The sequence below is a fragment of the Drosophila albomicans genome, chromosome 3 (assembly GCF_009650485.2).
Source record: "Drosophila albomicans strain 15112-1751.03 chromosome 3, ASM965048v2, whole genome shotgun sequence".
NCBI classification, from domain to species: Eukaryota; Metazoa; Arthropoda; class Insecta; order Diptera; family Drosophilidae; genus Drosophila; species Drosophila albomicans.
The window spans coordinates 38,672,081-38,685,856 of NC_047629.2; the positions used below are offsets into that span (position 1 = coordinate 38,672,081).

At 37.2% G+C, this 13,776-nt stretch overlaps 1 protein-coding gene across 1 annotated transcript in view; it reads right to left on the minus strand.

Annotated features, from left to right (window-relative positions):
- LOC117572292 (division abnormally delayed protein) overlaps nt 1-2,346 on the minus strand; it is a 73,522-nt gene extending 71,176 nt beyond the window's left edge. Inside the window, exon 1 of the mRNA XM_034255001.2 lies at nt 953-2,346. Within this exon, the coding sequence (XP_034110892.1) occupies nt 953-1,238 (286 nt within the window). The 5' untranslated portion in view covers nt 1,239-2,346. The remainder of the gene's footprint in view (nt 1-952) is intronic.
- Between the last annotated feature and the right edge of the window lie 11,430 nt (nt 2,347-13,776).

The following is a 13,776-nucleotide window of genomic DNA, read 5'->3' on the forward strand; positions in this document are numbered from 1 at the left end:
TGAGTTTGTTTAAATCGAAAATATGCAGTAAATTAATTTGCTAATGTAAATATTTATTTTCATTTGCATAAATGGAGAATAGAACCATGTGAATCAATCAATTTGCGAGTATTTGTCATTTTTAAATAAACTAACCACACAGGTGAGACAATGCACAATTTTATTTCAATTTGCTTTTTAATGTATTCAAAATGTATAATTTTTTCTAAGAATTTTTGCAAATTTATTGACAAAAGTCAACAAGGCAATAAGAAATGGCTTTGGGAATTAGTATTATAACACAGTAGACGCTCGTAAATTAAAGGGAATTAAATTTATATAACTTAAAAAGCAGAAATTCATTTCAAAATAGAATTTATATTTATTTTATTTAAATAAGTAACTATGAAAGTAGAATGATTTCTTCCAGTTTCTGAAAGGTTCGAATTCAGATAAATTCCTTTTCGAATAATTTCTATTCTAAATGTTTTATGAGTTTAGTTTTATTTTTTTTATAAATAAAAGAATTCAGAATAAAATATCTGCTAAAAATTACATTATTAATTCTATTCTAATATTTTGTACCTTAAAATACTTTTATATTGTTAATAGTTATTACGTTAATTGGACATTGTATCGATTAGATTGTATTATATGTTTTATATTATGAAAATGTTCTACAACTTTTTATTTTTATTTTTAACTTTTTATTAAACTTATGGAGCTAACTAAGTTATATTAGAAGTATGTTAAAGTCTTCGAATCTTTGATTTTGATTAAATATATATTTTATAATAATTTAACTTGAAACTTTTCCAAACGTTATAAGTTTAAATATTAATACCTGAATATTTTAGAATCAATACAAAATTCATATTCACTAAATGTATCTGTTCATCAATTGAAAATGTTCCTAATACTACCATTTATCTTATTCTTTAGCCAACATAAATAAAATAAAATGCAACAATACCTTTTTCATTATAAACTCCACTCGACCTGATGTCGATCGATTCGAAGTAACCCTTGACCGCTTCGCACTGTAGCGCAGTATCCTTGGCGCGAGAGTCGCGCTGCAAGCGTCGACGGTGGTGCGTTGCGGCGCTGTGTTGATGCTGGTGTTGATGGTATTGGTGCTGGCTGTGTTGAAGGTGGTGGTCATTGGCAGCCGCGCCGACGCCAGCGTCGCCCAAATGTTTGGCCGCAGCCAAGCTGCAGAGAAATGCGACGAGCAGCAACTTTGTCAGACTGCCGGCCATGATGCTGATGATGATGATGTGAAATTCTTGTGCTCAATTTATGCAGAAATTGCAAACCGGACTTCAATCTTTGAGTGTAGCACGTTCTCTTTTTTTCGTTTTGGTTTTTTTTCTTTTCTGCTTTGTTTAGCAACGCGATATGTTAAACGTGGGTATGTGTGTGCGTGCGTGCGTGTGTTTGTAAGGCCACTATGTTGATTTTAGGCAGCTTCGCTGCATGTTGCACTAAACAGCTGTTCGACACTAATACACTGACACTGACTGAGACCCACACACACAGACGCACTCAGCTCAATAGGCAGAGCGACTAAGGTAAAGGTAAATGCAAAAGCAACGATTGCGACTGCGACTGCAGCAGAGACGGCGGCAGCGGTAGAGCGCGAGAGAGCGTGAGAGCGGCACACACACACACTAACGTATTGCACTTGCCGGTTAGGCTGTTTTCACACACACACTCGCACAAACAAAACACGCAGTGAGGTTTTGCTGTTGCTGTTGTTGCTTTTGTTGTTGTTGCTCGCTCTGTAAAAAGTGTGCAAAAAACACGCGTGTCTAGCCTTGCTCGCGATTGTTGTTGCTGCGCTTTGTTTCAACTAAAATAAAACAACACTGTTAAATTGCAATTTGCTTCTCCTTCTTTCTCAAAGATTTCGATTTCGCGTGTTGCGATTCTTCATGACATAATAATCGCAATAAAGCAATATACATGTGTATAAGTGTGCTTAGGTCTGTCTGCATTTGTTGTCAAAGATTCTGATAATTCAATTCCTTCAATTACGCTTTGATTGCTTATTGAGTATGTGTGTGTGTATGTTTTGAATTGCTTTTCGATTTGTATTTTTATTATGAATTGATTGCTTTATTAATGTGACCCGTCGATTCTCAATTCATTTGCATTCGCTTACAGCGATTGACCGTTACAAATTGCACTCGCGTTTTATTTTATTGGCAGCTATATAGCAGGCCAAGTATTTCAAATAAAGACGTCCGTTCTTTAATACGACAAACGAATACGATTTTCGATTTCGTTGCTCCTCGTTGGGAATTCAAAATCGCGCTGTTACACTACGGACACGTTTACACACGCCGACGATTCGTTCACAACTAACTGTATCTTCGCAGCAAGCACCAATTCAAGCTCGCACCAACATATGAAATGTAATTCTCACAGCTCTGTTCTCTCACTAGCCCATTGAGCATTGGCTCTCTTTGTCTTTTACGCTGTTATGTTAGGTACGAGAGAGCCGCCAGACACTTGTCGAGATCAGGATGCTAAGTTGTCATATTTGTACAATATATACAATTTATTTGTCAGTAAAATATAATACAGTTAAAATTAAGTAATTAATTGTTATTACTGCTGCAAGTTAACGTACATTATTTTATTCGCTCTCACTTTGCTGTTGGCGGCGCTCAAGCAAGCAAGAAATTTAACGTACGCTGTTTGAATCGGCATGCTGTTAAACTCAAAATGGCTCTGTTATGCTCTCTCTCTCGCTGCTGAGAGCGGCGCTCGCATTGCACAGCTAACAGACCGTGGTGCAAAATAGACTAAACATCCAACGAAATTTAAACTCTGAACTGTGTGGGTTGAAATATGAAATATTAATTGTAGCTTAACCGGTTTGATAATTTAATTGATAATAAATTTAAATGAACAAATTTCAAAGATTACTTCTACGAATGAATTATTGCAATTTAATCCATTGGTTTTAAGTAGCACTCGTTGAGACAATAGACTTGTCTTATAGTATGTCAATTTTACGACTATACCGTCATTTACATATAAATAAAGAACGTAAATTGATCTATGATGTGCTACCATGCGAGCTCATAAAAAACAAACAATGCTCTTCTCTCATTCATTGGGGGTTAGGGAACCGCTTTCATCGATGCCGCAACTGAAATTTGCATGCACTTAAATAAAGAGTCTTCTTAATTGACAGATGATTGAATTCGAATTTTCTTATTTATATATGTAGATTTAACGATTCATTTAACGAACTGCCCGAAGCTGTGTCTCCATCAGATTGCGAATGCTTTTATCTTCTAATCTTTTTAAGAACCCATTGTTCTTAATCAGATTTTAGCACCTTTCTCCCGGAGCATTGTGCGACCTAAGCCAGATTATCTGATCAATCAAGGAATGTAGTTTAGGGAATTCTGCGGCAATATCTTTTAAATGAGACCAGGCCTCACAGCACGTGCATGATTTACAATTTACAATAGATTTGAAAAGGTCATTGTTATTGTTGTTGTTGCAAACAATGCACGATTTATTTTTTGCAAGACTTTCACTCATCACCCCGGGCGCTGGCCAATTCTGATTCGTTTGGTTAAGAGCCGCTGCGCCAATCCCCAGGTAGGAGTATTTGGCCAGTTAGTCAGCACTTTGCATTTCGTATCTATCTATCTATTTCTTCATTAACAAGAAAACTGAAAACCGAAAAACAGAAAAACCGAAACAACTTCACGGTGGTCAGTTACGGACGTCCAGCTGAGCGGCAAAGCAGCAACGCCCTCATTGGCCTTGTTAGGTTACCCAGGGCGAGGTCTACTATACAAACTATATACATATACAACACATATTGTAGATCTGACTTCAATCCAGTTGAATGATATGTTCATCATGGCGCATGTTGGAACTTGCACGAAATGGACCTGAGCTCTATTCAAATTAGCGTGCGATAAACAACATCCACAAATTAACAGCGAAAAACGTAACCCAAAAAAAACGTAAGAATAAAAATAAATCGAACTAAAAAGTATTCCTCGAATGAGTCATGCGAAGCGGAAACAGAATCGGTTCACGAATCAAATGATGAGCAGCAAAAAACAACAACAAAAAGAAGAAGGAGAAGGAAACAACAAGATTGAAAAGGTGAAGTCGAAAATTAAACACCACCACATCGTTTAGATAAAGTTATAAATTATAATGTACGCAACGATCAGCGCGCCACAACAACAACAATAATTTCGATGAGAGAGAGAGTCCACATACTATAACACACACACACATGCACACGCACTGCCCACGATGCGAAACCCTTTAAGGGAGCAAGAGCGAGATGACGCGAGGTCCAGAGTGCACACAACCCACACACAAAAGCCACACTGTGTGGAACAACAGGTAAACGCAATCCAATTCCCTTTCACATGCAAGTCTGCAAGTGTGAGTGCGAGCGAATGCGTGTGTGTGTGAGGAGTTGAAATTAAACGAATTTAGGCAAACGGCATCTATAAATTATGTTGACTGGCGAAAAGTTTTTGATCTCTCTCTCTCTTCCAATCTCTGGGCAATATGAGAGCATTCAAAGTTGCCCCAACATTTTTTGTGTCCCTTCTGCTTCTTGTACTTCTTGTGTTGTTGCTGTGAACTGCTTTTTGTTGTTGTTGTTGGTTTTTTGGGGGCAACTAAAATTTCGTTTAAACGCTTGATTTAGTGCAGCAAATATGGCCAATGTTGGGCGCATTCCACAAGCGACAGCGTTTTACACTTGAAAAGAGAGCGAGCAAAAGAGAGAGAGAGAGAGGAAGAGCGAGCGGAACCGAGTGGCTCTTTTATCCTGGGCCTGAAACCGAACTGAGCCTGGGCCGAACACCAAAACACGTTGGTGGCATTTTACTCCATATGAGTATGTGTGTGTGTGTGTGTGTGTCTGCTTCTTCTTCGACTGGTCCAACAGGTTCCAGGCTGGCTGACTGGAGATTCTTCTGCGGGCCCTGGCCCTGTCTTGACTTTGGCTGTGGCTGCGGCTGTGGCATGCAGCATTTCTCGTTTCTCGCTCGACGCGCTCGTTTTGCACATTTTTGAATTTTATTTTAATTTCTTTTTATTATAAGTATTTTAGTTGCCGACTGCCTTCCTTTCACCTTCCCCTCTCCCTCGCACCAACTAAAGGGGCAGCACTCTGGACCCTGAACCCAGCCATAGCTTTGTGCAACTTTTTTTTCTGTTTTCTGTTTTATTTTTTTTTTTTTTTGGTCTTGGTTTTGTTGATTTTTCATTCACCAAAAACTGGTTCGCCGTTTTGAGTTCTTCGGTTGGGACTGTGAAGCTGCTGAGGCTCTGCTGCTGCTGCTGCTGAAGACATTGTTTGGTCTCAAGGAAGTTCTTGTTTGCCCGGTGTGTGCCCAGGAATGTGTGAAGTCATCGGGGCAGTACATACAAGCATACTACAAGCAACCATCACACACACACACACACACACTCGCTCTCACATTTGAATGCCAACGCTTTTGGCTTGGCTCTTACATTTTTAAAGACCTGGGCGGCACTTGCAGTTGACGCTAAAGTCGATGGAGAGACTCCGGACTCCGGACTGAGGAGACTGCAGACCAAAGACCGAAGACTGGGCCTTGAATTCTTTCGACTTTCGACTTGCGACTTGCGAGTGCGACTTGGGGGTTGAGTGCGCGTCTCGTTTCCACTGAAAACGCAGTCAAACGCAACAGACATCGATAGCACTTCATCATTGTAACAATCAATGTTAGCTGACTCTGGACTACACTGCAAGAAAATGCATGCGAACGGATTGCCAGCAAATTAACCCTCCAATGCAACAATCCTTATTGCAAAAATGAGATCCTCAACTTTGAGTTACTCTAATAGAAAATCAAAGCAAAATAATAATAATAATTTTGCTGATTTATCCTATATTCAAATTATAAAATTTGAAATGAAAACATTTCTCAATAAAAAGAAAATTAATAGTGTCTTTAAAGTCATTAAAGGGTTAACTCCCAGAATCATAATCCCATTTTAACAGAATAGCTCATCCTATCATAATCAGATTAAATTTTTCGTACTATCCATATAAAAAAAATAATCAAATATAAAAATAATTAACAGTACTGAATAAACTATAAATTTAATTGTTCTTCTAAAGACAGTCTTGGGTATTAGAGAGTTAAAAGATAAAACCAGAATTAAATTTTAAGTGGCTCTTATGGGAGAACAAAGAAGAGATTGTATATATTGTAATAAAATACAATTTTTATTTTAATAAAATACAATTTTTATTTTAGGTCTTTTCCTAAAGTAAAATCAAGTAATATTAAAACAAATAAATATGCATTTTAATTTAATTAAAGGGTTAAATGAAGCAACCAGAATTTAATTTTATGTCAGTTTGATAGCAAAGCAAGTATAATTAAAAGGCGTTTCCGTACTTATTTATAGAAAAAATCGTTTTTTTTGAATGCAAGAATAGTTTGAGTATAGATGGGTAAAGAAGTCTTGGTCGTTATAGGGTTAAGAAACGAGATCAGAATTAAATTTCAAGTTTCTTGATAAAATTAAATCTTTGTACTTCACCTCATATAAAAAGTGAAATATTGCAACCAAGCGATCCTATGAATATTAATAACCGAGTGAAGAAAGATTATTGGAAGATGAAGACGTGAGATATTTATCACATCAATGCGGCACACCTTGTAATAGGCCATAGAGGGTTAAAAAAGGCAAACCCGAATTGCGCGCCGTGTAATTGTAATTCTATTTCATTCGCAGGATATTGGATCTTTGCGCTTGATTTGGCACATTGTGCCAGGGCACCAACAACAGCAACAACAACAAGAGCAACAACAGCAACACAACTGTGCAACAACAATCATGCCACACACTTGCCCGCCCACTGTCCTGGCCAAGGGCATATCAAAAGTGGTCCATCGTCGTCGTCTCGCTGATGTGTCGTTCTCTCTACTGTTTTTTTCGTTTCGTTTCGATTCGTCTGACAGCTACTTGTCAATGGCCGTGATGAGTGTGCGCCGCACAAGCCAAAGCTTTGACTGTTGCCCGCTCTTATGCTTTTTAGCCTGCTCCTAGACCAGGAGACCCTTCCTCCCTTCTCCCTCCTCCTTTCTCCCTCTCCTGCCCAGCAGGTGTCTTTGATTGGGTTTCGGTTGCGCCGGCAACATGACAAACGTGTCATTGACAGATTTCAACAAAATTGCCAATGAATGAAATCGATTTTTATTATTTCGTTGCGTTTCTTATATTTTTTTCCAACGAAATAGAATCCTCGACAACTAGATAATTTTCATGCTGCATGCTACAGAGATCATCAGTTCATAATTTTGTGAAGCACTTCTGATTGCAGTTGATCAGCCCCAAATGACTTGGCTCGATTTCGTTTCACATGCCACTTGGCAACAGCAAGAGCAACAAAGCGAGTGGCAAGTTCTGATGTTGGACTTGGGAAACTGGACCCCTTCGGGCCATAGCAGAAATTAAGCGTCCAACCGCGAGTTTACACATCATCATCATTATTGTTGCCGTTGCAAGTTGCCAGTTGCCAGTTGCCAGTTCTTGTTGCTGCTGCTGCTGCTGCTGCCATCGCAGTTGTCGTGCTGCACATCCTGCTGCTGCAACGTGTGCGAATGTGTTGCACAATAAATAAAAATATTTATACATGAAACCCTAAATAAAGCATGAGCGACAAAGATGCGAACCAAGTCGTTTCCTCCCCCTCCTTTGCCTCCTCTGCGATGTCGTTCCAGTTACCAAGTTGCCGCATTGCCAGGTTGCCTCTCGCTTGCCGCTCTCTCTCTGTCGTGGTTGCCGTCTCCATCTCCGTCTCCGGCTGCGGCTGCGGCTCCCAGGCCAAGTGGCAAAAATAATGTCGTGGCATCTGCATCTGTGCTGCACATCCAGCAGCTTTTGCCTACACGAATCTTCGAATTGTCATAGCCCCTTTTTTGCCCCAGCTTGCCGTTGCGTTGCGTTTGCAACTTGCAACAATGTAACTACGACTGCCACGAATGCTCTACACCAGGTGCATACTCTGATATTTTAAATTGAACATACTTATATGTTTAATTTATCAATTACAGCATAGTGAAATATTGATAATGACACCATCATTGATTTTAAATATATTTGTATTATTTTTTTTAAGTTTTTTAAATAACTGTTTACATTCTTCAGTTCATTAAATTAAATTAATTTAATAAACAATGATGTCCATATATCTTGATAATTAAAAGTAGCTGTGACGTATAAAGGCTTTGTTAATTCCTTATTAAAAATGAATCAGTTAATTATTGCATGTATCATCATTCTTTAATGATACTTAACATAAATGATTCGATTCTGATTCATTCACATTTTAAAATGCTATCTATTATATCTAACACTTTTTTATAAAAGTAATTAATCAGATTAAAATTTGTATTTATATAAAATATATTGTCTTATTTATTCAAAATAATAATAATAGAAATTAAAATTTAAGATACATTTTTAAACATTTTAGTTCAACATTATAGTTTATATACAAGTAATATAGCTACTTTTTAAATAATTTAGATTCTTGAAATCTTAAAAGTTTTTTTTACTATATTTTTAAACGTATTTTCTACTTATATCTTTTAATTTTCATCTTAAAGTTTAAAAAGTTTTGTAGAAACATTTAAATGTAATTTCTTTGACAAAAAAATGTATAAAATTTTATGTTCATACATTACGTATGCAATATTTTTCATTTAATGTTTGAAATGACTTTTCTTCCTCTTCTTTTCTTTATTCCCCTTCATCCATCTCTTCCCTGCAGATTATTTCAGTTACGTTAAATTTGTCTTTAATTATATATAGACTAATCAAAATTGGAGTCTCTTCGCATTTTCCTTTTGTTAGAGTATTCCAACTTCTACATATTTATTTTAGCGCTTTCAGTTTCTATAGTTTTTTTGTTCGATTTTTGTAGTTTTTGTTTTTGTTGCTTTTTTTGACATACCTTTTGTATCGACTGAGGCTCTCCGCTGTGTGCCTCGTCATCATTGTCAGGCGTCGCGTCGCAGCCGAAGTAGAAGCCGCAGTCACAGCCGCAGCATCAAGAATCAAGATCAAAGCAAAGCCCACTAACTACATCAGTCCTGGCCCAAAAGCAAAAGCTGGAGAGGAGAAAGAAGTGGAGAAGGAGAAGGAGGAGAATGAGGAGAGATGCTGTGGCAAAGGCTCGGAAGCCGAAGCCAAGATTGGAGCTGTAGCTGAAGCCGTGACTGCCTCTGTTGTGGTTGCCCCTGCTCTGCTCTGCTTTTGCTGCTGTTGTTGTTGTTGTTGTTGCATAGTCAAAGTAAAATAAGAAATAAATCAGTAAATTGGATTGCTTTTTGCTGCGCTCGTTCGCTGATTTTGCAATGGCAAACTGCAGTTGGACTTGGACTTGCCAGGTTGCAAGATTTTTGCCGGGCTGCCTCTTTGCCTCTTTGCCAGTTGGCAGTTGTGGCTGTTGTGTTGTGTTGCATGCTGGAATTTCTATGCTTATCATTTTCTCGATCTCACCTGTTCAATTCATTATTTTCTATAAATAAACGACAGCTCGCAATTTACATGGGCCCTTCCTCTTTTTTTCGCTCTCTTCTTGTATTTTTTCTTTTCTTTTCATTTTATTTATTTTTATTTTTTTGTGTCCTCGCCTGTAATTAAGTCAGTCGCATAACTTCGAGCGAGTTGCGCGAACTGCGCTTTGAGTTTCGCATTCATTTTAATAACTAAAACGCTGCCCCGCTGTGGGGCAAGTAAAAGGTCAGCAGCAGCAGAAGCTTCAGCAGCAGCTGAAATTCAATATGTGTCCTTTGATTTGGCTTCTGCTGCTGCGGTGGCCAATTTCGCGAATTCGTGCAACGCTTAGTTATGCCACAGACTGAGTCTGAAACTGAGACTCAGACTGAAGCTGTATCGCTGTGCATCTGTATTTTTGTATCTGTATCTTCAGCGACGACGGCGGCGGCTTCTTTTGCCACTGCCTGGAATTTGGAATACGTTGCTTCGATTTATTCGCATTTTTGTTTATTCGTTGCTTTGATTTTCTTTGTGTGTGTCTGCCACACAAATGTAGGCCTATGATAACATTGTCTTTGCCGCGTGAAAGTTGATCCATTGTTTTATTTCCACGCATATGCTTATCGACACGATCCCATCTGGCTGCTGCTGGCCCCCAAAAAATATTTAAATTTTCTACCGCTTTTAAAGTTTTGGTCCCGCTCACAAAATGTCGAACGTTTTCGTCTGTCAAAAGTGCCCATAAACTTTTGCCAAGCTAGTAAAAGAAGTTTTTTTTTTTTTGCAAGCTCAAAACTTTTGTGATCCCTACGAACAAAAAAAAAACCACAAAAAAGCGGAGACGTTGACGGTCATAAATTCTATAAAAATGACTGCACACAAAAAGAAAAATAATAGAAGTACAACGGAAACAAGTTTAATAGTTTCTTCTTCTGGGCGCATTCTTCTTCTCGCAAAGCTCATCCCAAAGAAATTGCAAGAGTAGCTCTCGAAAAGTGCAACTGAAGCCGCAAGGGAAAAGTGCGTGGAACTTTACGCAAGTTTTTTGTCATCAAATTTGGCTGCAAAGTGCAAAACTTGTTGGGCCAACGAAACTAAACTGACTGATGACTGTCACTCAACTGATTACGCATACGCCGCGTGGCACAAATGGAATGTGCAAAGCGAACAAATCAAATGCGAGGCGTGGGAAACAGCGCGAAAAAATCTGAAGTTCTTCTGCTGCAAGAAGTAGAAATTAAAGCAAAGAGCGAGAGAAAAACGGACGCTGTTCAGTCTGCGGAGCCTTTTTGGTCGCATGAATCATCGCGTTGCGCTTTGGTTTTTTTTTGTCGGTTTTGGTTTCGCTTTCGAGTGCAGAGCAAGAGAGCAAGAGCGAAAAACTGGTTTTGGTCTTTGGTCGCAGGAATGCAGATATCTTTGGGTTCTTGGGCTCTCGATTCAAGTGCCTTTTGCTTGCAGCCAGCACACTGAAGCACTGCATATTTAATAGCTGCCATTTGCCATTGGCATAATCCCACAGCGTTCGTTCTTCACTAATTTAGTAGAAACTACACATACTCATATAAAGCTACTCTAGGCTAGAGGCCTATGCACAGGACCACAAATTTTAATTAAACGAAACAATGGCGGTGCCGGCAAGCTTACATCAAAGGGCAACAAACAGCTGCAACAACAACAACAAGTCAGAAAGCTATGGTTTAGAGTGTGCTCGACTATGAGATACTCGCTGCCCATTTTGAATAAAAGCAAAACAGTGCGGTATTATTCTTAAAACATACCAAATTAATATACCACACAAATTCTGGAAATATATCAATGGTTATATTTGGTATATCGATGTAGTACTAAAATGAAAATATACCAATTTATATACCACAAAAATTCTAACAATGGTATAATACTAACACACATTATTCTAAATTAAAATACCAGAAAAATACTGAAATTATACTATATCCAATATTTGGTATATCGATATAGTACTTAAATAAATTATACCAAATTAATATACCACAAAAACTCAAAAATATACCAAAGAATACATTTGGTATATTGATATAGTACTACATTCAAAGTATACAATAGAGTACAAAATATACCAGATGGTCAGACGATGCAACTAAGAACTTATGTATAAATCTTTTATGTGATCACAACTAAATCAAACAAAACATTCCTAAAATATATCAAATTAATATACCACAAACTTACTAAAGTATACTAAAGGCTAAATATGGTTAATTTATATACTACGACATGCAAAATATTCCATAGACAAGAAGAATTTCATAAATATCTTTTACAATTACAATCTGATTACAACCAAATCAGGCACATAGTTATAATGCCCTTCTACCCTTTGGTTAGCAGGTATAAAAACAACAACAGCGCAACGCATATGCTGCATAATCATGGCAACCACAGCAACATAGCGCGAGACCACGAAAATGCAGACGAGGGCATGGGGCATAGGTCGGGGTCAGCTCGGGTTGAGTGGCGAACCAATTGCAAATTAAGCAGGATTTACAATTCGTGTGTATTCGCTGCCCACAATTCAATTAGATTTGACAGGGCACAACGGCTAACGTTGGCATTTTTATTACGTAAACGTAACGTAAGCCAGTCACTGCTAGGCAAATCGATAGTTGACACAGTTGTTGTCGTTGTCGTCGCTGCATTCGGTTGCATGTCAAGGCCAGGCACAAACAGACAACAACAAGCCTTGACTCTGCCACAGGCGCCACAGATGCAACTGCGTCATCGTCATCGTCAGAGAGGAGTCTGCCCAAAATCAGAGCGTCGCCAACCTTGATGCTTGATGGCGACGCAATTAGAAACCCAGTGTGATAAATTATTGACCAAGGGGATGCGACTCTGGTTGCAAATTGCATTAAGTGTCAGCACGTTATAAATATGAAATGCTCTGCAATCAAAGTGGGAGGAAAATCTTTTAGCTAACTGCATGATTGATTGATTGATTGACAGATGCAAATTTCGAGTGCAGTTTTCTTAATTGTAAATTTCAAAAGAACTTCATTCTGAATACATTTCTGCATATCATCACAAAAAATGTTTCAATTTCAATTTCAATGATTGATGCCAGAAAATTCATCTAAGAAATTTGTGTGTGTGTGTGCAAAATGGACAAGTCAAGGTTGTTTGGTTGCAAGTTTAATTTATATTATATTGCACTCAAAAGTATTTGAGAATATTTCTTTTGACAGATTTTCGGGGGAAAGTCAACTTTCTTGGTTGAGAAATTTTGCTTCTTCTTCGTCGAAAGTTGTGTTGGATGTGCAACTTTTATTTTTTGTCTGTCCGTCTCATGTGAGTGCTAAATTGAATTTTAAAGATGACTGGAAATCGATACGCAGTTGCCCAACTTTAAATTGTTTGTGTGTTTTGTGTATGCCAACTATGTTAAAGTTATGCCAAAAGCCAAGATATTAATAGTTTGTTTATTAAATGTACAAAAATGTGGGTTATTTAGTGCCAGTATAATCAAAATATGCCTTTGTAGTTATTATCGTTATTTAATGTGAATTGAAAGATATTTTCAGTCAAAAATTATATATAGAATTGTTTTATAATTTCATAGAGCAAGATTATCTGTTTATAAAGATTTTTTTATTTTGTGTGTGAATTATTTAAGTTTATTAATTTAAACAATTATATTTGATAATTTAGTACCCTTTGGTATATAAATATACCAAATTTAAACTTTTGGTATATTTTTTCACGGTACAATAATTTGGTATATTTTTTTTTAGTGACATTTCTATCTACTAAGTCTTGCTTTAGGTATATTTTAGTATTTATGTAGTCTATTAACTCGGTATATTTTAAGAAGAATTATTTTATTGAAAATAGGTAGTGGTTATCTCAAAGTCTCGCACACAGCTTTCTTATTTGTTTTTATTTTAAAGTTGATATAACTATATTAGTATTATAAATCTAAATATATTGAGAAGTTCGTATAATTAACATTTTAACTAATTTTGCTTAACAAGTATTGTTATGTATTATTTAGATTTCTATTCTAAATTCTATTTATTCTATTCTGTTATTTGTGTATTTTGGAGTTTCATGTTCAAATTAATATATTTAAAACTAAATATTTAAGCGTACACACTTTTACTTAGTACGCAGCTGTTGATTGTATATAGAATTTGTTATAGCTGATTGACTCTATATTTGATCTACCTCCACGAGCTTGGCAGCTTTTGTTTGTTTATGAAATGTGGCGCCAGC